Below are 25,699 nucleotides of genomic sequence, written 5' to 3' on the forward strand. Positions count from 1 at the left end.
TAATGCAGCCTCCAGCAGTTTGTCTGCCTCCGTCACTGAGGCAGAACATTAGTTTAGCTCCTGTTCGCTCAAACATGGTTCACAAAACTGTGATTTGCTGCTGCAAGGATATCCAGCTGTTCAGAGAGGCTGGACGAAAACTCACCAGAGAATGTAGTTTTCTCTTGTAGCCTGATGTTTCTGCTGCTTCCAAGTCTTGAGGCGTGTGCTCATACTCACATCTAGTGGCTGTTATAAGAACTGCAGTTTGTTGAAACAATCTGATCAGCTTCACTGCTGAACAATAAGGTATGCAGCATTAACCCCTTCAGTGCCCCGCCCTTTCCCCCTCCTGTGCCGGGCCTTTCATTAGCGGGCGGGGTCCATGACGAGATAGTCTCGTCATGGGCACAGCGCAACCGTGCTCCATGACGAGACTATCTCGTCATGGGCATAGAAGAGGTTAATAGTTTTGTAGTGACTGACATAGGGGCATGCGGGACCTCTGCTTAAGGAACCTTTACAGATGCGGTCAGATTCCTGGCAAGTGTTCATAAGTAACAGTACGGCTGTTCAGGCTGTTTTCGAACGAAAATCATTCACTTTGGGATAGAAAGCTGAAAGTTGGAACAGACTTTCGTCTTTGTAATAGTAATGTTAGGGGTCGTGTCTTGAACATGGCTAGTACCAACATTGTGCATTGTGTTTCCGCATAGTAAGTGTTTCCGCATATTTTATTAAATATACACCAATAGAATTATACAGTGCTTCTCAGTGCAACATTCCCAGTCTAATTTTGTATAATTGTTGTCGTTCGTGTTTATTTTGTTGGTGATAATCTTTAACTGCTCAGTTTAATCTTTCTCATTTATTCTGAAATCACATACTGCTGTCAACAAACTTTGTTTGGCTTTTTAAATCGATAAAAGCCATAAAAACATGCTTTTGTTGAAATCTGCTGTCTGCAGTTGAAGGTACACGTGTCCTGCAAAGAGCTGAGCTCATTTACATGTGAGCCGGTGACAGGCGTCTATGCACGTCCCCTATCACCCCCCCCCCACCCCCCAGCTGAGCCCTATAAATAGATCTCCAGCGCCATGTGACACGCTGGCTCTCGTCCTCCTAATCTTCACTTACCTGATTTCTCGTCTTGGCGCTTCCGCATTGCAGATTTCATCCAATTGGTTTCCGGACCTGATCCTACTGTTCGAGTGAGCTTTGGTTGCCAAGCCAGCAGGACATCTCCCTCCTCTGAATCCGATTCGTCTGGGGAATCTACCCTCCCAGAAACAACGAAAGGAAAAGTAGTAAGGTATTGATTGCAGCATACTCCCGTTTGCAGAGACAGAGCGTGGAATTCAGATACAGGTATTTCTATTTATTTAACATTTTAAAAGACAGTGAACAGTGCGCAAAACACATGAAGGTACTTTTGTTCTCATTCCGCATTTCTTGGGCATTGAAAGACTTCAAGAGGGAGAGACTCATCTCCAAGCTGTTCTCAATATTTGTTTAATCTTGAGACTTTGGACTCCAATTCCTGCAATCTTATTAAGAGTTTATATTTAGAATTCAGACGGATATTTTTTTGAGTAAGTGTGACATAAGGCATTAAAAGATTTGTATTAGTGAACGTGTGACTATATGCATTTCACGTAATTCATGTTGTTTTACTACAGAAAGCTATATACATTGTTGCAGACATTTTTCTCCAGATGCTAGAGAGTGACTATAAGGCTTCTTGTGAATTACGAAAGAAAGGTATAGTTTTTTGCACCGTGTTTAATGTTTAAACAACTGAATTCAATGTGTAAGTAGGTGTTAGCTAATGTTGTTTATTGTATTTAGATGCCAGAAATCAGAAAGTCAATACGGTCCACAGAGTAACTGACTAGATTGCAGTCCGCGCCAAAGACGTTCCCTGGTCCAAAGGAAGAAGTGTGTTTGTTTTCTTTTTTTATTATTTTGTCCCATTTTCCCCCTTCCCCAGGAAGTCTATTCTTGTCAAGCTGTGTTTTGAGTACATCCGAACAGGTATAGAGTTTCTGGGGTATAGAGAACAATCGTCTCATCTCTCAAATTGAACATCCTGGATTTCAGGTGAGTGGAGACTTGACAAGTAATCATATAACAGCGAGACTCTAAGTGGATCTTGCCTATGACGTCATAAAATGGCCACCAAAATCACATAGAACACTTTTAAATTCAAATCTGTTATAAATTTGATGTAAATATTCATACTTATTGACATGTATCAACATTTATTCATATGTGTTAATATGTTCCTTTCTTTTTTTCATCTTCAATGAGTCTTCTGTAGTGCCTGAAAATGAGTTCCAAGCTAAAACAATACCTAATTGCAACACCCACAGCCAGAGGTCAAGCTGTCCAGCATAATGATCTTGTTGCTACAAATTGGAGGAGAGTGGTGATCTGTTCAATCTCGGCAGCAACAAAGTTATGCCTGCTACAGTTATCACATCAGTGAAAACAGCACATGAAATTGGTAGAGCGCAATATAACTCCAATTTTCATGAGGTGTTGCAAATGTGTTCAAAGCCCATTACAGATACCGTACCAAGGAACAAACTTCAATTATTCAGCACCAGCCTGCACAAAACTTCTGAGTCCAAAGACAAACTATCCTTGGTAAAAAGTATTTGAAATCTGTTTTCTAGATTATAGATAGGGTGTCAGACAAGATTTTTTCAAGCATGAGAATCAGTCTTTTCGGCCATCTATATCTGTGAATGGAAAACTCAAACAAGGACAGAAGTTGCAGCTATTGGACAGCGTTGCCGAAAGTACCAATATATACAACACTGCTCCAGAGGTGGATGTAAATATATTAAATGGTACAGCTATCGAAAGTATGCTAATTACAAGTCTTGTAAAACATTTGATTACCCTTCAAAATATTTTATACCCTACATAGATACTCAAGCAAGGAATGTAAAATGATTGGATCTTGTGTGGGATATATATAGATTACTGAAAGCATCAAGCAAAGTGTTAGAGAAAAAAGAGGTGAGGGTCTTCGCAAGCGAGTTGAATCTAACACTCCTGTAGCCAAAGATTGGCATAGTTTCTTTAGATGAGGCAAAAATAAAACAGAGGTTTTTGGTTTACTGAGTGGACATGTGCAACTTATTACCATCGAAGGGAAGCAAGTAATTGTCACCTGTCAGGATGAAGTTCCAAGTTACACACTATTTATGAATTTCGAAATGATATCGCCTTGCAATCATGAGAAAGTTGACGCATAAGTTTTGTTTCATTCTTTCTATGCAGCAACTGAAGTTCATTCCGAAATAATGATTCGTACCGTAGATACCAATGTAGTAGTTCTTGCGATTGCTATTTTTAAAAATATTGAATGTCAACAATTGTGTTTAGCATTTGGTACAGAAAAATGTTTTGCTACATACCAGCTCACGGTAATGCAGAAAGCTTAGGAATTGATATATGTGATTCTCTGCCCCTTTTCCATGCTGCTACTGGTTGCGACACCATGTTGGCTTTTCATGAGAGAGGGAAGAAAGCAGCTTATGACACCTGGATGGCACTTTCTTCTGCTACTCCCATATTTCAATTTCTGTCAGATCGACCAAGTTCTGTTGATCCTGTTCACTTTGGAAATGTTGAGGGATTCATTGTACTAATGTATAGCCACAGTTGTCCATTGCATGAAGTAAATGGTGCCCGCCAATTCATGTTTTAAACTGGAAGCAAAACTATTGAACACATCCCACCTACACAATATGCTCTTCTTCAATGATCTGCAAACACAGGGGGCCATGTTTGGGGTCAGACTTTAGTGCTCATGCATGAATTGCCAAATTAAATTAATGGACTGGAAGCAGATTGATGGAGTAATAGTACCACATTGGACAACGCATGTTTTTACATCGCATGCCATCACAACGCATTTTTCGAAACTACATTTACAACGCATTCCATTACATCGCATTATACCATTACAACGCATACCATTACAATGCATATCATTACATTGCATTTAAGGTAAGTGTTGGATAGTGTAGGGGTAAAAATTACTATTCCCACTCCAGTGAGTGCAACAGCAGGGTAAGTGTTGGATAGTGTAGGGGTAAAAAATACTATTCCCACTCCAATGAGTGCAACAGTAGGGAAAGTGTTGGATAGAGTAGGGGTAAAAATTACTATTCCCACTCCAATGAGTGCAACAGTAGGGTAAGTGTTGGATAGAGTAGGGGTAAAAATTACTATTACCACTCCAGTGAGTGCAACAGTAGGGTAAATGTTGGATAGTGTAGGGGTAAAAACTATGCGTTGTAATGGTATGCGTTGTAATGGAATGTGTTGTAGTGACATGTGTTGTAATGACATGCGTTGTAGTGACATGCGATGTAATGGCATGCGATGTAAAGGATGTTGCGATGTAATGACTGCGTTGTAAAGGTAGTGCGATGTAATGACTGCGTTGGAAAGGTTGTTTCCCCCTCCACGTGCCCTTTCCTCGGCGGACGACTAAGTGAGCGCTGAAAGGTCTCCCAGGGGGACACAATACCTTTGAACGCTTGACAAGTGCTCCGTGCGGCTCGGTGACGGCCGGCGGTGTCCGTGCCCGAGCGCTGATAATCGGGCGGGCCCATGTTGAGCATTGGAGGCGGTGCGGAGGGCCGCCATTGCAAGCGCTTGCTGAATATCCTCCCACTGATGCCTCTGAGTGCGGCGCTGTGACTAGACCCGCCGGAGGCCTCTCTTCAGTAAGACCTCTGCTGCCCCACTGTTCAGCCCGTGATCCTGGAGGAACTGGGTGCTGATTTTAGCAATTGACGTGCAGCTGAGGTGCGAGAACAGTGGAGAGTTGCCTCAGCTGCCCAGACATTAGAACCTAGCACAATATCCCACTGCCACAGCTCTGATTTCATAAACAGCGCAGCTTGTGTAAAATGTGATTGCCGGGTTGGATGTGAGATCCTGACTGCACTGCTTATCGCCGGATTCTGAAACTACACAAGTGAATAGAGTCATTCCTTGGAGTTTATGCTGTACATGCATGCTGGCTGCTGCTCCCCTTGTAACAACGTTACCCGCTACATACAGTTGTGCGATCCAGCGCCCAGTGAGGACTGGTGCTCACCATTAGGTTGCACACTGATGTGACTGTACTGCTCATCTCCTGGCTCTAAACGTGCGCAGGTTAATAAATTCACTCCTTGGATTCTATACTGTACATGCATGCTGGTTGCTCCTCCTCTTGTAACAATGTACCCACAGCTTACCTTTGTGCACTCCAGGGCCCAGTGAGGATTGGTGATCACCATTAGGCTGCACACTGCTGTAACACTTAAGAGGGCAGGCATGGGGAAAACAGACAGAGGAAAATCCCGGCTCAACTTTGAATTGCGTGCGCCAGGCAGATCGCAGCAGAAAGCTACCTCAGATTCAGAGCTGGATGCCATTACTGAACACTCAACGTCACTCGAAACAACGCTTCTAGCCATGCAAATAAGTCTCCAGTCTATAGATGGAAAAATTGATGCGCTTAATATCAGGATGGACCTTATGTCGGTAAAACTAGATAAACACGTCACCAGGTTAGGCGAAGCTAAAAAATGCATCCCGGACGCTGAGGATAACTTAGAAGTGACCACCAAGACTCTCGACATGGAAAAGGTGCTCGCCATCATTCAAGCTAAGAATGAGTACCTTGATGCCTGATCCTGACATAACAAATTACGAATCACTGGCCTGCCGGAATCAACCAACACAAGGAGACTGGAATCCTGTGTTGAGATGATGCTACATGAGATTTTTGGGGCAGAGCACCTTGGCGGCTCACCCCCCCCCCCCCCACCCCACGGAGCCTCACCAAGACCGATTATCACCCGTCTGTTGAACTACAGGGATCGAGACTCAGTACTGCGCATGTCCAGGGAACAGGGCACCATAAACTACCAAGGAAATAATCTGGCCTTCTATCCGGACTTCATTGCCGCAGTCCAAGCAGCAAGGAAGGAGTACCAATCGGTGAAGAAGCTACTGCTGGCGGAGAGTGTTCCATAAGCTATGCTCTACCCGGCCTGTGCATTGGTGCGGAGGGGAAGTTCAGGATCTTCACTAGCCCTAAAGCGGCCATGGATTATGCTAAAGCCCTAAGGCGTCGCAGTCAAGAAAAATCTGGCACACTAGAAGAAGAGGACTAATCCAGGATACACTAAGTCTACGGTTGCTCTGGCTGAGTGCTCATACTTTACATGCTGATACCACAAACCCATTGGTACTTGGCGGCATATGTATCAAGCGATTTTGTATTTGCAAACGCTGCGATTCGCAAGAAAACAGCGTTTGCGAAAACAAAATCGCAAAACTCGATGTATGAGCCTTTTTCGCATCGCACTAATAAGGAATCGCTAATTTTGCGATTCCTTCATTTTGCGTAAGCATTTAAGGAATCGCAAATTGCGATTCCTTAAATGCTATGTAACAAGCACCCAAGTTGTGCGATTTCTTCTTAAGAAATCGCACATTACCACCAACTTCAAGTTGGTGGTATTTTGCGAATTCTTAAAAAAATGCACTTTTTGGCATTTTTCTAGGTGCCATGTGACGCACATTCATGACCTTATGGCATGTATGTGCGCCATATGCACACACATGCTCATTTCAGGGGTGCATCAGGGGGTCATCATGACATCCATGCACCTTTGAAATTTTTCTGAATTTGCGATTATCAAATTGCGAATCACAATTTGAGAATGACTTCTCATTCATTCCTATGGGCCTCCTGGCCCATAGGAATGAATGGGAAGGTATTCCTTAATTGCGATTTCGCAATTTGCTAATCGCAATTAAGGAATTTTACGAATTTGCAAAATATGTGCGAATTTTTAAATACATCCTGTTTTGCAATTCTCAAATAGCGATTCTCAAAAAATCGCTATTTGAGAATCGCAAATATTGTTTTTGATACATATGCCCCCATGTTCCCTCTTGCTCTGTGTATATACAAAAGGGGGTCACGCTCAGATGCCTCCCGATATCCTAATGGCTGTAAGTTAATTCAATTGTAACACACGCACCGTAGTTGATGCCGCAAGCAGGAACACATTTATGTCTTTTCCTCAGTTTAGATATCTACAAGAAGCGGGTAACTTCTTTACATTGTTCAGCCACCTCCCTTTTTACCTGGGAGGCTAAAGGTGCTCCTGCGCTCCCCCACGGGTGTACCCCATTTCTAATGACTACTGTACCTTGTATTTGGTGGTTGTTGTTGTGTTTAAGTGATGGCTTTGGTAAGTTGGGGGTGCTGAAGTGGGTGGGGGTGGACATAAGAGGTGGAGTAACGGGGGACTGTTTTACATGGCTCAATGTGATCCTTTGATACCAATGTTGAACTATATTTCACTCCACTGTAAAGATGCAAAAAGCAGATTTCACGACGGTATAACATGACAGTGCTACTTAATGAGCAGATATCATGCATGACGTGGAATGCTCAAGGGCAGAATTCCCCCCAAAAAATTAGACAAGTAATGGCCTATTTGGACAGAAATGATGTCAGGATAGTACTCCTGCAGGAGATGCACCTGACAAAGCACTATGAAACAAAAGTAGATGCGCAGTGGGCGGGGTACAGGCTGGCGTCCTCCTACACAACATATGCCAAAGGGGTGCTCACACTTGTAAAGAAAAATCTTCTGTTCACTTTGATTAAATCCTGCACGGATGATGTGGGACGATATGCTATAATACACGGCAAATTGGCTGGATCAGCTATAACCATAGTCAATGTATACGGATCCAACACTAACTAGCCTGGCTTAATGTATTACGGGACTGGCCTGGCGCTGAAATTATCTGGGGCGGGGAATTTAATACACATTTGGACCCTAGCAAAGACAAATCCAGTGGGTGTGATGGCCATTCACCCAGAGCTGCTCAGGTTATAAACAATGGGATGGCTGAACTAGGTCTTGTAGACGCATGGAGAATACGTAACATTAATAGGCTGGTGGGAATGCACACCTCGATCGCTCACGGCAGTAGGTCAAGGCTGGACTACTGGCTGGTGAGTGAGAGTACTAATGCATGGGTGTCCACAATAGACACGCTACCCAGAACACTGTCTGATCACAACCCCGTTAGAATCACACTATGAATCCTATTAAGCATCCCCCATCAGTTTACATGGCGGTTTTGATCAGAGGCGCTTCTTGATCCTCTATTCACCGAAACGATCAGGGAGGCTATAGTCAAATATTTTGATTTAAATAAAGGGTCGCTGAGCAGTGCTGCAACACTTTGGGAGGCCTTCAAGGTCACTATCAGGGGCAAACATATTGGCACAACAGCAGGCATACTTAAGGATCTCCGAGCCCAACTGTCCAGAGTGGAAAACACATTAGAGCAGCTTGAACGAGACTATGACACTTTCCCATGCACGCAAACACTCGCCAGTATTAAAGATCTCATACTAGAGTATAACGAAGTGGTGGCTGGTGAGGTACGTTACCTATCTAAGAGACACGTGGCCCGTGCATATGGCGAGTGAGTCAGACTCAGATGAAATCTGACTTCCAAGATCAAACAAAGAACAGACCGTCAAATCATAACAAAATTCACAGACCACACAGGGGGATCACTGTTCCACATCAGCAATTGCAGCACATTCCTCACATGCTATGCAGAATTGTACACCTCCAAAAGGGTAACTGACTCCAAGGAGCTAGAAAATTACCTTGCATATGTCGTGACCGCCTGGCTATCCGTAGGACACACAAATATCTCTGCCAACCGATTGAGGCCGCTGATATCTGCGAGGCAATTCGATCATTGCCTAACAAGAAAGCACCAGGGCCCGATGGCCTCACCTGTGAATTCTATGAGGAATTTGCAGATGAACTCACACCCGATATGTTGGGTATGTACAATGAAGCCTACGAGTCGGGAATACTGCTGCCATCGCTAAGAGAAGCCCTAATAATCACCTTGTTAAAAAACAAAGGCAAACCGTCACACATCTGCGAATCGTATCGCCCATTGTCACTTATTAATACTGATGCAAAAGTGTTGGCAAAAGTCCTGACCACGATGCTCCAACCATTAGTGCCGATGTTAGTTCTCCCCGATTAATCTGGATTTATTCCAGACAGGTTCACATCACACAATTTGCAAACAATTTTCGCAATGTTCCATATACTTCACTCGAAGCTTCAGGCTGAGGCAGTGATGCTGGACACAACCAAGGCTTTTGATTCCATCGAATGGGGGTATATGTTTCAAATACTACAGCACATGGGGGTCCCTGAATTCTACAGTAGATGGATACGGTTACTGTATACTGGTCCAAGAGTGCGCGTCCGGGTTGACGGGCTAACATCAGAACCAATCAGGATCTGTAGAGGCACAAGACAGGGGTGCCCTCTATCACCGCTGCTCTTTTCCCTTATGCTGGAACCACTGGTCAGCATCATCAGGCAACGGCATAGGGATGCGGCCCTTAGATTTGCCCATCGTCCGGTGAGCATATCACTTTATGCTGACGACATGTTGCTCTTTATCAGGGAATCGTAAACGTTCTTATCTCCAATCCTGCATGAGTATATTAGGTTTGAGCGCCTCTCGGGGATCAGCATCAATGGGAACAAATCGGTGAAAGTACCTCTGACCATGATTACTGCCCCTGCCTACTGCTCTGGAGTTTCCTCTTGAGTGGGGATCTGACCCAGCAAAACACCTGGGGATATGGATTGATTGCGACCCGGAAATGGTCATTAAGGAAAACTATGGCTCTGCCTGCACAGTATTGGAACAACAAGTAGACAGATGATCAAGGATGCCGCTATCATTGGCTGACCGCATACCCGTATCAAGATGACAGTCCTGCCCTGATTTCTATATCTATTTAGCAACATACCCATAAAATAGACTCACCAATTTCTTAAAACCATACAGTCACTATTGGTGAGGTTGGTATGGGGAGGCAAGCTTCCCCGTGTGAGCTGGGATACACTTATACTGGACTATAGTAAAGGTGGCTTTAGTGTCCCAGACATGTATCTGTACTATCTATGCACTCAAGCGCAGTTTTCATACTACTGGTACCAGCACCATGAATTCATTCCTCATGTAGCGGTTGAAGATGGGGATGCACACCCGATTCCAATAAGATGCATTCTGTCATACTCACACAGAGGTACCCCCATATAGGAAATCAATACAATAGATACCACGGTTGCAGCCTGGCAGGCACTGGGCCGGATAACGGCAAAGCTCCCACTATATGCCCCATGCTTCCATTAGATCGACATGCAGCACTATCGGTCACACAGGAGGCAGGAGCCATGCATGCCCTAAAATCAGTAGGCATAGACAAAATGCAAGTCCTCTACCCAAATAGTAGTTTCATCACAATAGATGGGTTGCAATATATACACAACATGTCACCGTTATTTTTATTCCAATTCCTACGACTTAAGAAAGCGATACAGGCATACTACCATACCTTTCCCGATGAACCACAGACATTGCAAACCTTAGAGACGCTCCTAGTAAGCCCCACATGGCAGAAACTGATTACCAAGCTATACAGGGCTGCAAGAGATGAGAAAGTTATTAGCACGGACAGAAGCCTTGATCGCTGGAATAATAGACTCCTCCCTCAGCTCACACAAAAGGAGTGGGACTATCGCTGTCAGGTAACTAGCGCATTCACGTCCAACGGTAACTTACGCATCATTCATTTTAAATTCTTGCACTAAGCATACAACACACCACTGAAGCTACATAAATATGGCCTTCGGCACAATGATACGTGCAAACGATGTGGGGCACAGGGGGCTGACTTCTGGCACCTTGCCTGGGAATGCAATCAGGTGGCTGCGGTCTGGGTGGAGGTGCTACACAGACTACAAACCATGACGACTATTACCCTGCATTGTACCTACAGGTGTGTCTGCTGTGCTACACTCCGGCTCCGAAAGGTCCAATTGGCAAGTTTATTGGAATTGCATTACTGTTGGCCAAGAGGAGGGTGGCGATGAGATGGGACAGTTCAGTTCCTCCACTGCCGGACAATTGGATAAGGGATCTTGTGTACTGTAGGGAGAACCTAGAATTGTATGCAGAAGAACTCCCTGCCCCTTTTCAACCCAAAGACATTTGGGAGCCACTGTTGCAATATTTGAGATCTAAGGACCAACAAACATTATCAGAATGTGAAGATATAAAGCACTGCCTATCTGCATGTATTAATTGAATATCTCTACCGACAAATTTAATTGTGTTGGAGGGCAATTGGGCACTAAGACTGGATACCCACGGATTGTTTGTTTGAACTAGTTCTTTCAAAATGTATGACGTTAATGCTATGCGCAATATGTGTTTCTGAAACTAATAAAAATAAAAAATAAAAAAATGTACCTTTTTGCCGCTTACTCGCCTGTACCCCCTCCGTAGTCCCTCCTTGCTCAGAGTTGGCCACAGGAAGCACACCCAGGCTCCCAGTCAGTCAATCACAATGCTGCCTTGCAGCATTGTGATTTGTCTGAGCACCGTTTTTCAGTGCTCAGACGCTGACTGGAGGCCTGAGCATGTTGTCCGCGTAGGCTGTGATGCAGCCTGCACGGAGAACATGCGAAGAGCGCACAACTGTTTTGGGCAGCCCAATAGGGCCGTCAAGCAGTCATTGCGCACTTTAGAAGGGTACACACACTCTTCCCCTGCCCATGCTCACCCAGGCAAATCTGTGGGTGAAAGTAAGAGAAAATAAAATGATAATACCGCGAGTTAATATCACTTTATTTTCTCTGTCTTTCACTGTAAAAAAGCAGTAGGGCGCTAATCCTCCACCTTAGCAGAGGATCAGCCACTGCCTGCCACCCAGTAAGAAAATGCCTGAGTGTGCCAGTGTGGCTGAGTACCACTAAAGGTAATCTAAAATGGCTTGGAGGCTAATTCTACAGGAGCGGAGGCCTGAGTGGAACCATAGTGTCTTGCATGTTGTTTGCTTGATCCCCGGCCATGAAAGGTATGGGGTGACTGCTGAGGTGTCTATACAGCAGCCCTCTGGAATAGCCTTTGAAGGGTTATGCTATTGATGAAACTGTCGGGCAGGGGCTAAAAGACATGGAATGCACTGTGGTACTGCTTTTTTTAAAGCACTGGTGGGCAGAAACAGACTTTTTTCAAAAGAGACAGGTCCCATAAAAAGGCATCTCTATTAGATACACCTGCTTGTCTCAAGAAAAGCCAGTGGATTACATCCATATGTGGCAATGAGGCACCAAAATAGGGCCTACAATGCACCTCGATTAGTCAGTAGTATCCTGGCCAGCTCTAAGGATATATTTTACCGCATCCTGGCCGTCTTGAATGGTTTGAGCCAAAGAGTCTCAAAATTACTCTGGGACTGCCATCAAGATCACACTGGCCCTGTCCCAAAAGAGTGTGTGTATAATGGCTTAGTAGGTAAAATGCATTGACTAAACACAATGCCAAGCTGGAGGAAGAGAGCATCTGATTACAGAACTTCTATATCCTTTTTGACTCCCTATCTGGAGAGGTTGTGTGGCATGCATTAGAGTTTGCTTTGCTGGTAGAAGCTTGAACCATTAAACTCTCTGGAGTTGGGTGCCGCATAAGAAAATCGGGGTTGCCTTGCGGTAGTCTGTAGTGACTGGCCACCTGCCTGTTGACAGGTGGGCAAGAGCTAGGCTCCGTCCAAGTACACGTAAGGGTATCAATCAGGCATTTATTAAATGGAAGTAAGGTCTCAGTAGGGACTGGCCAAGGGTGCAAAACCTCAGTAAGTGCATTTGTCTTGACTTCAATTGAAGCCAGCTTTAGGTACAGGACCTCAGCTGAGCGTCTAATCCATACAACCAATAATTCACCCTCCTCAACATCATTGTGTGGGGGTAAATCATCCACATCATCACCGTCTCACTTATCAGTTTGATTAAAATATGAGTCAGAAATGTTTCAGGCTTTGCAAGAGGGACACTAATATGGGTAGCTCCAGGGATTCCCCTCAGATATTTACATCACATAACAGATCCGGAGGAGAGGTATGTGGTTCTGCATGGTATACTATATGGGAGGGAATTGAGAATTCTCAGTATATATGCCCTCAATAATGTTTGTATCTCCTTCTTCCATGAGTTAATGACAGTGGGCGTGCCCCATTTGGGCGCGGGTATAATCGTAGCGGGCGACATGAATTGTGCGGTGGGTGGAACGTTGGATAGGTAACCCCCACACGCAAACACAAAGCTTCGGATGACGGAGACTTTGGAAGATCTCAGGGAGGGATTGCAGTTGAGGGATGTGTGGAGGGATTGCAACCCGAGTAAAATAACGTTTTCGTGTGTACGCCGGCAACAGGGACCTCCAGCGGGCTTGACTACTTCTTCCTGTCATTAGACCTCACTTCAGAGGTGGATGGGATAACGTACTTGCCTAGATATATCACAGATCATTCCCCAGTCTTGCTAAGTCTGTGGGGGAAACCAGAATGTCTGGAAATACCCTCCTGGCGATTGTGTGCAGAGGTGTTCATGGACCCCCCCTTTGTTGCAGTGATCACTGAAACGCTGACTCGTTACTTTGAGGAGAACTGGGGATCGACCTCAAGTAGGGCAGTGGAATTGGAAACCATGAAGGTTGTCCTCTGGGGAGTCTCTATCAAGACAACCTATGGCGTGCGACAACTAGAATGCGGTATACAAAAGCAAGAGCTGGGGTTGTGCAGGTTGGAGGCTCATCTCCACACGAGTCCCCAGATTTTAGGGGAATGGGGAGCAGCCCGACAGGCCCTAGTAGAGACCTGAGCGATACCAAAAGGGATGGTGGACGGAGCATTTGAGCAAATCAAACACTCACCCCCAGTCAACTGATCTGGGTTTAATCCATAATCATTCTTTAGCTCACTCCACCACTCCAGTTCCGACATGGCCATATGCAAATCAGTCTGACCCTGTGCCTCATGGGAACAGTCCAGCCCGAACTGCCAAGCCATGTCTTCCCTGGACCGGAAACAAGCATCCTGGGACCGGTTTCAGGTTCATAACCCTCATCAGCCAGCCAACACCACCACCAGTTTCTGGCAGTCATGGCACAGTTTGAACCATTTAGGCCTCGTTGGGGGGCACCATTCCCTTAGAAACAATAAATGATTTTTGAAAGAATGTGTGAAACCAAAGAAAAGAGAGCAGAGCTCTAGATCCACAATTCAAGGCATTGAAAGAAAGAACAGACATTGTCACATGGGGTGGCATCTATATGTGGCTCCGCTCCATCACTTACTGCATGGGACAAGATCAAAACAGAGCTGCACAGCTTCATTTACCAGCACACCGGAGCATTGCTATGGCCTGGTGCCTGGCGAATAGTCTAATGGTGAGGAATATGCGGTTAGAAGTATCCATCAGAATTAATGTGCTTTAAAGATTCTCCATGCAACAGAACTCACCTAGAGGGACTTCTTCCATCTCTGAAACAGTGCAGCTTTCAGCAGAGACGTCAGGATTATTTATCGCCACGCTACAATGAGAAAAATATAATCAATGTTAATGGGATTAAAACACGCTTCCTTGTCTAGTGAAGCCCTTAAACAAAAATAGGCATAGGTAAAAGTTAATATATTAAAGAGTTTGGTACAAGTTGTGAACTGAAGCCTAGGATCCACAAATACAAATCAATAGAAGTGATCTCTTGACAAGGAGGTCATAATCTGCCAAAGGGCACACCGACGCTACTCAAAATTACAATTGCTACTTTTTCCTTTTTTCCACAATTCCACAATAAAAAATCCAATCAACATGCAATAAGGAATATCCTGCAGTCTAGTTTTGAACTTGGCTCCTTTTTTGCAAGTAGAATATTGTCTGGGCAGAGCAGGGAAATTCCTCCAAGCTGTAATGCAGCAGTTTTGAAAACATTTGACCATCCATCTAGCTATGCCAGCTTTTGAAAGAGCCTGACCTTTATGTGGCAGGGCAAAAGCAACATAAAGTTGTTGAGTTTTGCAAAAGAGCTCAGTTCTATCAATGTAATACATGAGAGCACACTTGACAGCAGGGGTGTGAAGGGCCCTCTCTGCCACAGAGTATGACTGTGCGAAGAAGCATGGGAGCTCAATGGTTTGAATGAGTTGGAATGGAGGAACCACTTTCAAAGGGAATTTAGGGTTGGTTCTAAGCCAATCCTGTCTTACTGAACCAGAACGAAAGGCTCTTCTAGGGTCTTCAATTGGCTAACATGCCTTAAAAATGTGATATCAGCAAGGAAAGCAACTTTTCAGGAAAGAAATTGTAATGGGCACAAATGTAGAGGTTCAAAAGAAAAGCTCATCATTCTGGTAAGGATAATGTTAATGTTCCGCACATGGTGAGGAGGTACCCTGGGTGGAATAACTTGTTTGAGTCCTTCCATGACGCCTTGATGACAGAGATTCTGAATAACGACAAGTGTTTCATATTCTTCATATAACTTTCAATGGCATCCAAGTGAAGACGTATGTAAGTAAATGCAAGGGTCGATTGCTGAAGATGACGGAGGTAGCAGAGAATATATTGAACTGCAGGTTTAAGGAGATCTATTTGCTTGGGAATGCAGTAGACGAAAAATATTTTCCACTTCCAAATGACAAAATTGGTGGTAATGGACGATGTGAATGTTTTCCAGGCTGTAATTTTGGATATGGATGGGTACTATACACCAAATATTTGCATTGGTATTACCAGGTACAAGTTCCTTCAACAGAAACAAGGAAAAACAAATCAGTGGAAGAGTACATTGCAGAGGTAAAGAAATGACCTTTAGACTGAAAATTTGGTGTATTACAAGACAATTTCATCAGGGACCTGTTGGTGATGCACGCCAAGAATCTAGCCATTCAGGAGCATTTACGGGTCAGTGGTGATTTTGCGTTAAATGATGTGTTGGCAATTGTTAAAAAAACTGAGATGTCGAGTAGGTGTGCTAGGGTGTTAAAACAGAATGCAAAAGATTATGCCACTGTTCGAAATTGAGCATCTAAGTACTGTGTAAAAGATTCCAAATCCAAAGATCAAACCAGATGTTAACATTGTGACAGTAAAGAACATTTGGCATTTACCAAAAAATGTCCTGCTGCCATGCAAAAGTGTAGCAATTGTGGCATTGTAGGGCATTTTGTAAAAGTGTGCAGGAGAAGGAAAGAGTCTATTAAGTGTGTGAGTGAGCCAGTAAGTAAGGAAGATAAGAAAACTTCTGAAGGTGACAACGAGCACTGTCACAATGTAGCGAGTCTGTGTAGAAGCCTTGTTTTGAATGTTGATGGTAAATCTCACAGACCTAAATTTGAGTGCTGGATGACTGTTGTTGATGTATCCTTAAAAATGTATGCAGATTCTGGGTCCCCATAAACTATAATCAACGAGGAGCTGCAGAGAGAAAAAATTGTCAATAAAGTTGGAGGGGTCCTCAGGGTTAAAGTGGAGAACGTATTGACATGATTGGATTTAGGTGGTTTAATTTGAGATTCAAGAAAAGGCTGACCCGGGCAGATTGCATGTTGCTATGAAAGGGCCCCCTTGTGTTTGGTTAGTTTGACCATGGAAATTTGCACATTGTGTTTGACCCAGTAGCAAAGAGCAAGTGATGGTGTTTGATAAAGGAGTGCATATGGGCAATGATATGCTCAAAAGATTTCCAAAGGTTTTTAGTGGTAGGTTGGGGAATTTGAAAGGATTTGAGTACTGAATTATTTTGAAGGCTGATGCTAGACCTAATGTCCACAAGGTAAGGAACATTCCTTTCATGGTTAGGGATGAAGTCTCTGAAGATCTGGAGAAGCAGGTTTCTTTGGGGTATTGAACCAATAGAAGTCTCTGATTGGGTTTCCCCCATTAGTGGTGGCTAGACGAAGCAATGGCAACATTTGTTGTGTGTTGACTTACGCCATTTGAACAACAACATAAATGTGGGCCAATTTCTGTTGCCAAGAATTAATGAACTGGTAACTTTTGTCAGAGTTGGCAAGTGGTTTTTCACCATTTATCTATTGTCATCACACCACCAAATTTCTTTAGCTCAGTATTCCCAGAAACGTACATCTTTTGTCATCCCTGATGGGTGTTTCCAATTTAAGCTCACGCCATTTCACCTAGAGTCGGTGGCTGCAGTCTTTCAGTGATTAAAGTTTTAACTTTTTGGAAAAGAAAAGGTGTAAAAGTTTTCCAAGACAATATTTTCATTTTTGGTCCAACCGGGGATGAACACGATAAGGGGTTGATGAAGGTGTTAAATATTTTGGAGTCCAAGGGGTTAACAGTATAATTTTCAAAGTGCACGATAGTGGCATGCCTGCTGTCAGAGAAGAATGGAGTAAGAAATAGAAGAAGGATAAAGTTTTATAAGTAGTTATGACTTACTTGATTGACGTTTGGCCAAGAAAAGAGGGTATAGATCAATCTATGAAACCATTCCGGGAGGTAAGGACTGACTTGACTGTTGAAAGTGGCACAATTCCGGGAGAACAAAAAGTAACTCCACTACAAGCTTTGCGAAGAACGGTTATCAGTTCGGAGCATGAGGAGCATTCTGGAATTACTGGAACCAAGTCTATTGCGAAGAAGATGTTTTGGTGGTCAGGTGTGGATCTTGAGGTGGAAAGATATGTAAGAGAGTGCCCCAATTGTGTTTTGGCTGATAAATCTTTACAGACTTTAACACCAACTATGAGTAAATGTTTGATTCCAGTTGACATTGTAGGACCCCTTGGGAAACCTCACAAGTATGTGTTGGTTTTAATTGACTTCTTTTGCCAATGGCCGACCGTGAAGGTGGTAGAAAAGGCAGATATGGATGCAGTTTGTGAATTCCTGGAACAGATTTTTACATTGGACGGCATTCCTGCCACCATTTTGAGTGGCAATGGAATGAAATTTGTCTCCAATAAAACTAAGCTTTGTTTTGAAAGCAGTGGTGTGAAGCATGAGACCACTGCACTAAACAATCCCAGTGCCAATGGTATGGTAGACAAATTTAACCGTGTGATGAAATGTATCATACAGTTATGTAGGGCAAGTAATGAGGACTAGGTTACACAACTGGGTAAAATGGTTTGGGCTTACAGAGTTACTAATAATCGATCGACTGGAGTATCTCTTTTTACGATGAGGGGTAGGAATCCTAGGACCAACTTCACACCTGGTTATTTTGTATATGTGTGGAATACTAGTCAGTTAAAGGAGTGTGGGGAAAAGTAAGAGAGTCATTATAAAGGTAAGTTGTATCATGATACTAAGAGAGGTTCAAAATGGGTGAAGGTCAAAGTGGGTGACTGGGTTCAGATTAAGAAACTGGGTTTTGTAGCTCAAGGGAATTGTCGATTTTATGAACTGGAGAAACTTTTTGAAGATTTGTGTAATTCAGTGAGGTTGAGTAATGGTAAAGTCTGGAATCTTAATTGAGTGGCTGTGGATCCAAATGAGATATGGAAGCGAGTTCATGGGGAGTCACATAAGTTTGAATCTGACTTTTTGGAGGATTTTGAGATGATGGAGAGATGGTCAGTGTTAGAATCCGGGGTCTCTGGTTGGCGCAGGTATGCACTTGCGATAAGCAGGGACCCTTTTCATCTAAGTCAGGGCGTAGGATGACCTCTTAAAAATAACCCCTGCTCACCCTCTAGGTAACGTGGCGCGAACAGTCAGGCTAGATTCCAGAGGGCATTAGGTTAAGCGTTGCAAGTTGCCCCACACAATAATCACTTCCCCACCACACAAAGACACAAGGCTGTATTTCTGTAAAAATATAGGTCTTTATATAAAAGATTTCTTGAAGGCAGGTTGATAAAATACAGTTCTCTTGTAAGTACTAATCCAGTTACTCTTTAAAGGCTTAAAGGCAGTCCACAGTTGTAAAAATGGCACAGTTCTATGCAAAATAAGCTCCTATGGGGTGTGGTGCGCTTTGTAGCGCCTCAGGTACGCTTCGTACCGCTATTTCCGTACGCCGTGCCGTTTCTCACGCTTCTCGCGTGAGTACGCGTATGCAGGCCTTGAGCCAGACGGTCCATACCTAGGTAGGTACGCGTCGAACGTGTTCCAGGCTTCGCTTGCCAAGTCTCACGCTTCCCGCGTGAGCGCCGGCAATGCTTTTGGATGCTGTACGGTCCGTACAGTGGCAGGGACGCGCCGTACACGGACGGCAACACAAGTACGGCTCAACAGAGGCGGGTACGGTTCGTACCAGGGCAGTACGGGTCGAACTACGCACAAGTCACAAGTTTTCCAAAGGCAGGTAGGGCACAAGTCACAAGATACTTCTGATGCAAGTACGGTCCGTACGAAGGCAAGTACGGGCCGTATTACGCGCACTAGTCACAATATACTTCCGATGCAAGTATGGTCCGTACGAAGGCAAGTACGGGCCGTATTACGCGCACAAGTCACCAGATACTTCAAAAGCAGGTACGGCTCGTACGAAGGCAAGTACGGGCCGTACTTTAGCGCGAAATGTCACCAATACCTTTAATCTTCACGGGGATGGTCACTGCAGCCTCGGGGTTCCACGGAGAGGTGTCCCACGTCGCGGTGTCGTCCCTCACAGTCAGAGGGCGGCAGTGCTTCGTGGCACACTCGTAGAAGGTCTCAGCCACACGACCAAGGTCAGAGGAAGGGAGAGCAGCTCCGGGGCAATTCTCAGCGCGTTGCAGCACGATCGGCTTTCCCGGGGATCACCATTGTGTTAAAGGTCCTCGCGGTGATCTCGGCGGCGCAGGGTCGCAGAGGCTCGGGGGTTGGACACTCAGGTTCTTTTCTTTGCAGTGCGAGCTACGGCTCGGAGGGGCAGTCACTTGCGGTGCTGGGACCAGGTAGACAGGTCCTTGCGGTGCTCGTGGTAGCCCCAGGTGGCAGATGTCGCGGTGCAGAGAAAGTGAAAGGCACACGGGTTCTCTGGGGGTCAGCGTCACAGGATTGCGTCCAGCAGCTTCTCCTCTTCTGGGGGAAAGGTAGCGCCACTGTTCCTGGGGCGCAGATCAGGGGGCAAGTTCACAAGCAAGCCGTGGGAGATTGTTTGAAAGCACAAGTTGATGCAGTCTTTTTCCTTTAGTCTTTTCCTCTCCTTCCAGCAGACAGGCACCCACTGCAGGCCAGTCTCTCAGGCAGAGAGACAGTATTGCTCCTTCAGCTTCTCCAGGTCCTTCTCCTTCAGGCAGAGGTTCGTCTTGGCGCAAACAGGATCTGATTTCTTAGGAGCAGGGCTCCTTCTTTTATAGCACAATTCTTTTGTTCTTTGTCGCCAGGGGACCTGGGCCTGGCTCAGTCCAGTTTTGGAGCACTTTGTTGTGGTGACTCTGCTCTTTCCTTTCAGCAGCAGGGCAGAGACATCAGCCGCTCCACAGGGGGCGGAGCCGGCATTGTGGAGGCAGAGCACAGGTCTATTCAAGAGTCAAGGTGTACTCCTCCCACCCATCCTGGTGTAATCTCTCTACCCACCACCTGGCAGCCAGCCTGTCTCCTGGGATTCCCCAGCCCTGCTCCTTCCCTGTTACTAGGCAGAACACACACACACAGCGCAGAGGCAGACTGAAATGGCCAGGTCAGTAAATACTAACTTTCTAAAAGTAGTATTTACAAACACAGGATATTAAAATAAACTTTACTAAAAGAAGTATTTTATTATTCTGAGTTCAGGCGTACTAAACATGACTTTCTACCATGCTCTATGAGTCCACTGGGATTACAACGTGTAGTAATTCCAGCAGCCCATTCTGGCCTATGGAGAGCAGGTAGCCTTCAATAGTGAAAAACGAAAATGGCTTTAATTCACTTTTAAGACATGCCACACACATCAGGGCATGTCCTACCTTATGCCTCCATTGCACCCTGCCCTTGGGTCTACCAGAGGGGTGACTAATATGTAGTTAAGGGAAGGTTTAGGGACTGGCAAGTGGGTGTACTTGCGCAGTCAGCGCGACAGTACCAGACTGCACGCAGGTTCTGCAGTGGCAGATCCTAGACACATTTTACTAGGCCGCTTCTGTGGGTGGCACAACCAATGCTGCAAGCCCACCAGCGGTATTTGTATTTACAAGCCCTGGCACTCCTGGTGCTTTTTACTAGGGGCTGACAGTAAACCAAATGAACCAATCATGGACACCAATCAATGTATACACTTTTCAAAGGGAGCACTTGCACTGTGGCACTGATTAGCAGTGGCACAGTGCCCTGAGCAGCTAACACCAACAAAACACAATGAGGCACATCAGCAAAAAGTGGAAGGGAAACTCACGCCAAGGTGCCAGGTCTAACAGTCAGCAATGGAAGGGAACACAAGTTACCTGCACATTTGGATCTTCTGGAGGAGAGCAGTGAGGCTGTGATGATTGAAGAGAGGGAAGTGGTGTTGGAAGAAGCTAATGTGGGAGTGGTGAGTAGTCTGGAGTCACTTCTAGGACTGCTAATGAGAACATTAATGTACATGATGCTGGACATGACATTGACAAAAGAATTAGGAAATTGTCAAAATGTTTAGAAGATTATGAGAATGGTAATATAGAATGCATTTTGTGGTTTATTTTAGTTTTTCTCATTTTGTATTGAGGCCATAGGGTTATTATCTGTGATGTCTGTGTTTTTGTATCCAACTTGAAGTTAATCAGTTTTGATGGGTTTTTTTGTATATATTTTAGTTTTTTGTAATAACGAGGGGGATGTGTTGTGGGCTTGTTGGTAAGGTCATCCATGTGTGGAACCTGCAATGTAGTGAGGGTTTTGTGATTATTCACAGAACACTGGAGAGGTGACGGTGGGGAAACAGTGGGAAGGAACATTGGTGATGTTGGCTACTGCAATCTATTGACAGGAAATGACAGAGAAATTCACAGCGCATTGGCTCTATCTGTGGACCATGGTTGGAATCTGCCCTGAGGGGAGGCCTACCATCTGCTCTTCTGTGTTTACAATGAGATTTGTAACATTCTTTCTCTTGCACTTACCAGAGAATAGGGACCTGGACTTATAGCAGTACAGTTTTTTGTGCTCTGTGACATACAATTTTGTCATCTGATCCCTAAAGGCCTTCGGACGCTTAAGAGAGCATTTGTTCAATGACTCTGAACATGCCTACATCCATGATACCACAAACAGATGTCATGCGGGTCTGTGCCAGATATTTGCTTTCTGTAGGTGTGGCCCCGACTGAAACCTGTAGCCTGAGATCCCTAGCAAAACATCTTTAAAACACGAGTTTTTAAAGGAGGTAAGACGCTGACGAAGTTCAGAAGTGGAGTTCCAGATCACCATCAAAGAATGAGGAAAATAAGGATCTGACGCTAATGAGCAAGACTTGTACACATATATGGTTTCCTGCTAACATTTGCAAAGGAGCAACAAAGTTAATGCAAAGTCTGATGGCACCGCCTTTCAATGTGTAGGAGCAATTGCTAAAAACGTTTCTGGATTCAGTCTGATACCTGCGGGAATTCAAAAGGCAAGGCATCTGCAGTTATAATCATCTATCAGAATCTAGAGAATGTCAAAATGAATTTGAGTAAGGAGCAATGCGCACCTCATCACCTCAAATTACTCAAACAGAGTGGGATAAGGTATGGGGAGCATGGAACAAATTCAGGGGTGGAATATGTGACCCGCCACCGATGCCACATGATGACACCTCTGATTCAGACTGATGTAGTAGATCTTGGAGCGGCAATGAGAAATGTTGATGCCGGCAATGTACCACAGTGCCGATATGATGTTTACTTCTGGGGTGTATATTGGGGTGTTGTATTGTCAAAAGATACGAGCAAAATACCTACTCCAGTGTCTTGCTGTTTTGTTCACAACAAAAACTATAAAACGTTTTTCAAAAAAAATAAAAAAATACTCAAACAGAGAGGCAGATTTAAGTCCCTAAGTTTTAGAATACCCCAAACTCAAATCTGAGAACTGAATCAAACCACGTGGGGTTTCGAAAACATCTAAAAACCTTTCATACCAGCTTTTGTAGTAAACAGTTCACAGCTAAAGAAAATTGGCACAGTTATAGCTCACTTATCTGACAAAAATGACCCTAAAAGATGACTTGTCTTGAAGACTTTTAACACTTTAAAGCAACTGACAGAAGACATTGAACACTTTATAAAATTCCCAAATGAATAAATATAGTGGCTAAAATAGATGCCCAAGGCTAGCAATTAACGCATCTTAAACGTTCATCTTGTGTTAAAATCTCCCGTATACTGGCCATCTGTTCTAGGACAATAGATAGGAGATTAAACCCCAGTTTCAAAGTTGCCTGATAATCTACTGTCTTCACGTCTTCTACCTTTTAGACTCTCCAATATTTCCATTACGAAGCAGTGGCCTCTGGTTCATAAACTGTGATTTCAGTTAAAGTCATAGGCAGTTGCATGGGTTTGGAAACCCCGTTGGCTCCTCTTTCAAAGGTGTGCCACCCAGGCATGTGAAAGCTTTAGCAATGAAGCAAAAGCAAGACACACACAGAATAGACTTCCATGAAATTACAAATCACAATCACTATAGTGGTGGCTAGGCGACATTGATGCCAATAACATTAAGGGCCTTATTGCGATTACGGCGTCACTGTGGTGGTCCGACCACCTACACACTGCGGGCCCGCAGTGTGCAGTCGGAGCGCCACAGGAGCGATGTGTCCGCCGGGGAATCCAGGACCCCGCGGCTGTTGTGCAGCAGTCAGGAGCAGGAATATCCTGGGAGTTCCGCTGCAGCACCACCAAGCATATTCTGAGTTGTCTGTCAACCACCTTTTTAAAGGGGGGGCCTGTCATGGAAAGGGTGACAGAGAGGTAACTAAGGGGGCCCTAACAGGGCCCCCGTGCTGCCTCTGGGCGTGGGGGTGAATTCAGGGGGGCACATGTTGCCCACCTGGAATTGCATCCCTGTCCCTCCAGGGTGTGGCATGCATGCCACACCATGCAGGAACATACTGCAGGTGTTGTCAAGGCGGCGGGCTGCATGTTAGGCTCTCGCATGATCATCATAGCAGCCCACCGCCGGGAGACCAACCCAGCACTGGCTGCACACCATTGATTACAATCGTAATCCGGCAGGCAAGCGCACCACGGCTTTGGCAGTCCTCCTGTGGGTGGCACTGCAGGAGGGCAGCCAAACCCGTAATAAGGCCCTAAATGATAGAAAGACCAGCAATGTCATCATGTAGGGATTTTTTTTTCCAGCTAAGAAGAGCAGGCAGAAAGCACTACCCAGTGTAAGAGAAACACCCATACCTCTAAAATAGCATCATTGTGCAATTACATTTTTGCTTATTTTTCTAGGGCACTGGTTGAAGTAACTAAACAATGTGAGTAAGTGCACATGATCCATAAAACATTGTTCAATCTAGAACTTATTTAACTAGCTAACTGAACATTATTCTGTGTTCTCCGGTCTACGAATTTGCCCATTTGTGAAGTCTTGTCATTCCCTTATCGTGTAAAAAATCCTGAAGTTAAGATTGTGCTCCAGAATGAATCAGGGCTCCTTAAAATTCTAACTACAACGTGAATTCATAATAGAATCAAAAATCCAAATAACCATTTGCCACTCATGGCTATAAGTGTGCTTGTGTTGGACATTTTGTTAGTCATTTCAACATACTGGCAATAGCCAACACTGCACAGAATTCAATATCTGCCAAGTTATTGATAAATCCAGGAAATAAGACTGTTCACTTCACCTGACAGGAGGAGGCGTGTGATTGACCGGCACCTGCCCACGGCTACTGAAGTTCCTCGTTGCAACTTCCACTACGTTTTCAATTTGAGCTTTCCACCTTTAAACGAAGAAATAAGTTGGATAAAATGAGCATCAGTCAATGAAATTATGAAATTAAAACATCAATGTCTGATTGACAACCAGAAAATGAGGGAGTAGGGTTCTCTTGCAGAAAGTCATTATTTTGTTGAAAAGGATCAAAGACACTGGCAGTTCTGTTATGCAGCAAAGTAAGGTTTGAAGAGGAAATAAACTCAGCTTGCACCAAGATAAACTTTTTAACAGGTACATGTTCAACATGAAGGCCATTCAGAGCTGCTGTCTCATTAGAAGTAATGCCTGCTTTAGTGAGTGACTAATTAAAGGATTAGACACACGTGATCAACACGTTCTTTCTTTTTTAACTCAATGTGGGCATTTGCATTTTTTTAATTTTATTTTGATCTTCAGGAAAGTGCTGTCTAGTACTCTAAAATATCCTCAACTTGCGTGGGTACACACTAAAAGTCTAATGACTAAAGGTTCAGTGATGTGGGGCCACTAGATACTCAGACAAGGCTGTTTCATGCTTAGGGTTCGCCTTCATTATTATGCTACATAGCATATCATTAATAAATTTCATACACACATTTCCAGTCTCCACGTTTGTCCTTGATTCGACTTTTACCATTTTATTTATTCATAAGTTTCATATAGCGCTAGCTAGACCCATGGGTATCAGAGCGCTTTACATACATGAAAGATAATAGCATGGCGTATCATGATATAAAGATGCATAAAGATATAGGTATAACATTTTAAGACAGCATACATCAAAAGACCATTGAGAAGGTCGTCTTCCATGGAAACACCACTCAGCGATACCAGTAAAAACAGACACCTGTATCTATTCAGCACCCTCCAGTGTCAATCCTTCAAACTCACATCAAGTTGAGGTCACTGTGCGCCCGCCATTTGTAAAGTTATTCCCACCAGTACATTGA

General features: G+C 44.4%; 1 protein-coding gene across 2 annotated transcripts in view; it reads right to left on the bottom strand.

Moving 5' to 3' along the window:
* LOC146772768 (rho guanine nucleotide exchange factor 11-like) overlaps window positions 1-25,699 on the bottom strand; it is a 319,232-nt gene that overhangs the window by 35,448 nt on the left and 258,085 nt on the right. For both annotated transcript variants that reach the window (XM_085639976.1, XM_085639975.1), the window contains exons 12-14: window positions 24,679-24,774; window positions 14,438-14,508; window positions 1,117-1,254 (exon numbers count right to left, since the gene is read on the bottom strand). In XM_085639976.1, coding sequence (XP_085496102.1) covers window positions 1,117-1,254; window positions 14,438-14,508; window positions 24,679-24,774 — 305 coding nt within the window. The remainder of the gene's footprint in view (window positions 1-1,116; window positions 1,255-14,437; window positions 14,509-24,678; window positions 24,775-25,699) is intronic.

The sequence above is a fragment of the Triturus cristatus genome, chromosome 12 (assembly GCF_964204655.1).
Source record: "Triturus cristatus chromosome 12, aTriCri1.1, whole genome shotgun sequence".
Taxonomy (NCBI): Eukaryota; Metazoa; Chordata; class Amphibia; order Caudata; family Salamandridae; genus Triturus; species Triturus cristatus.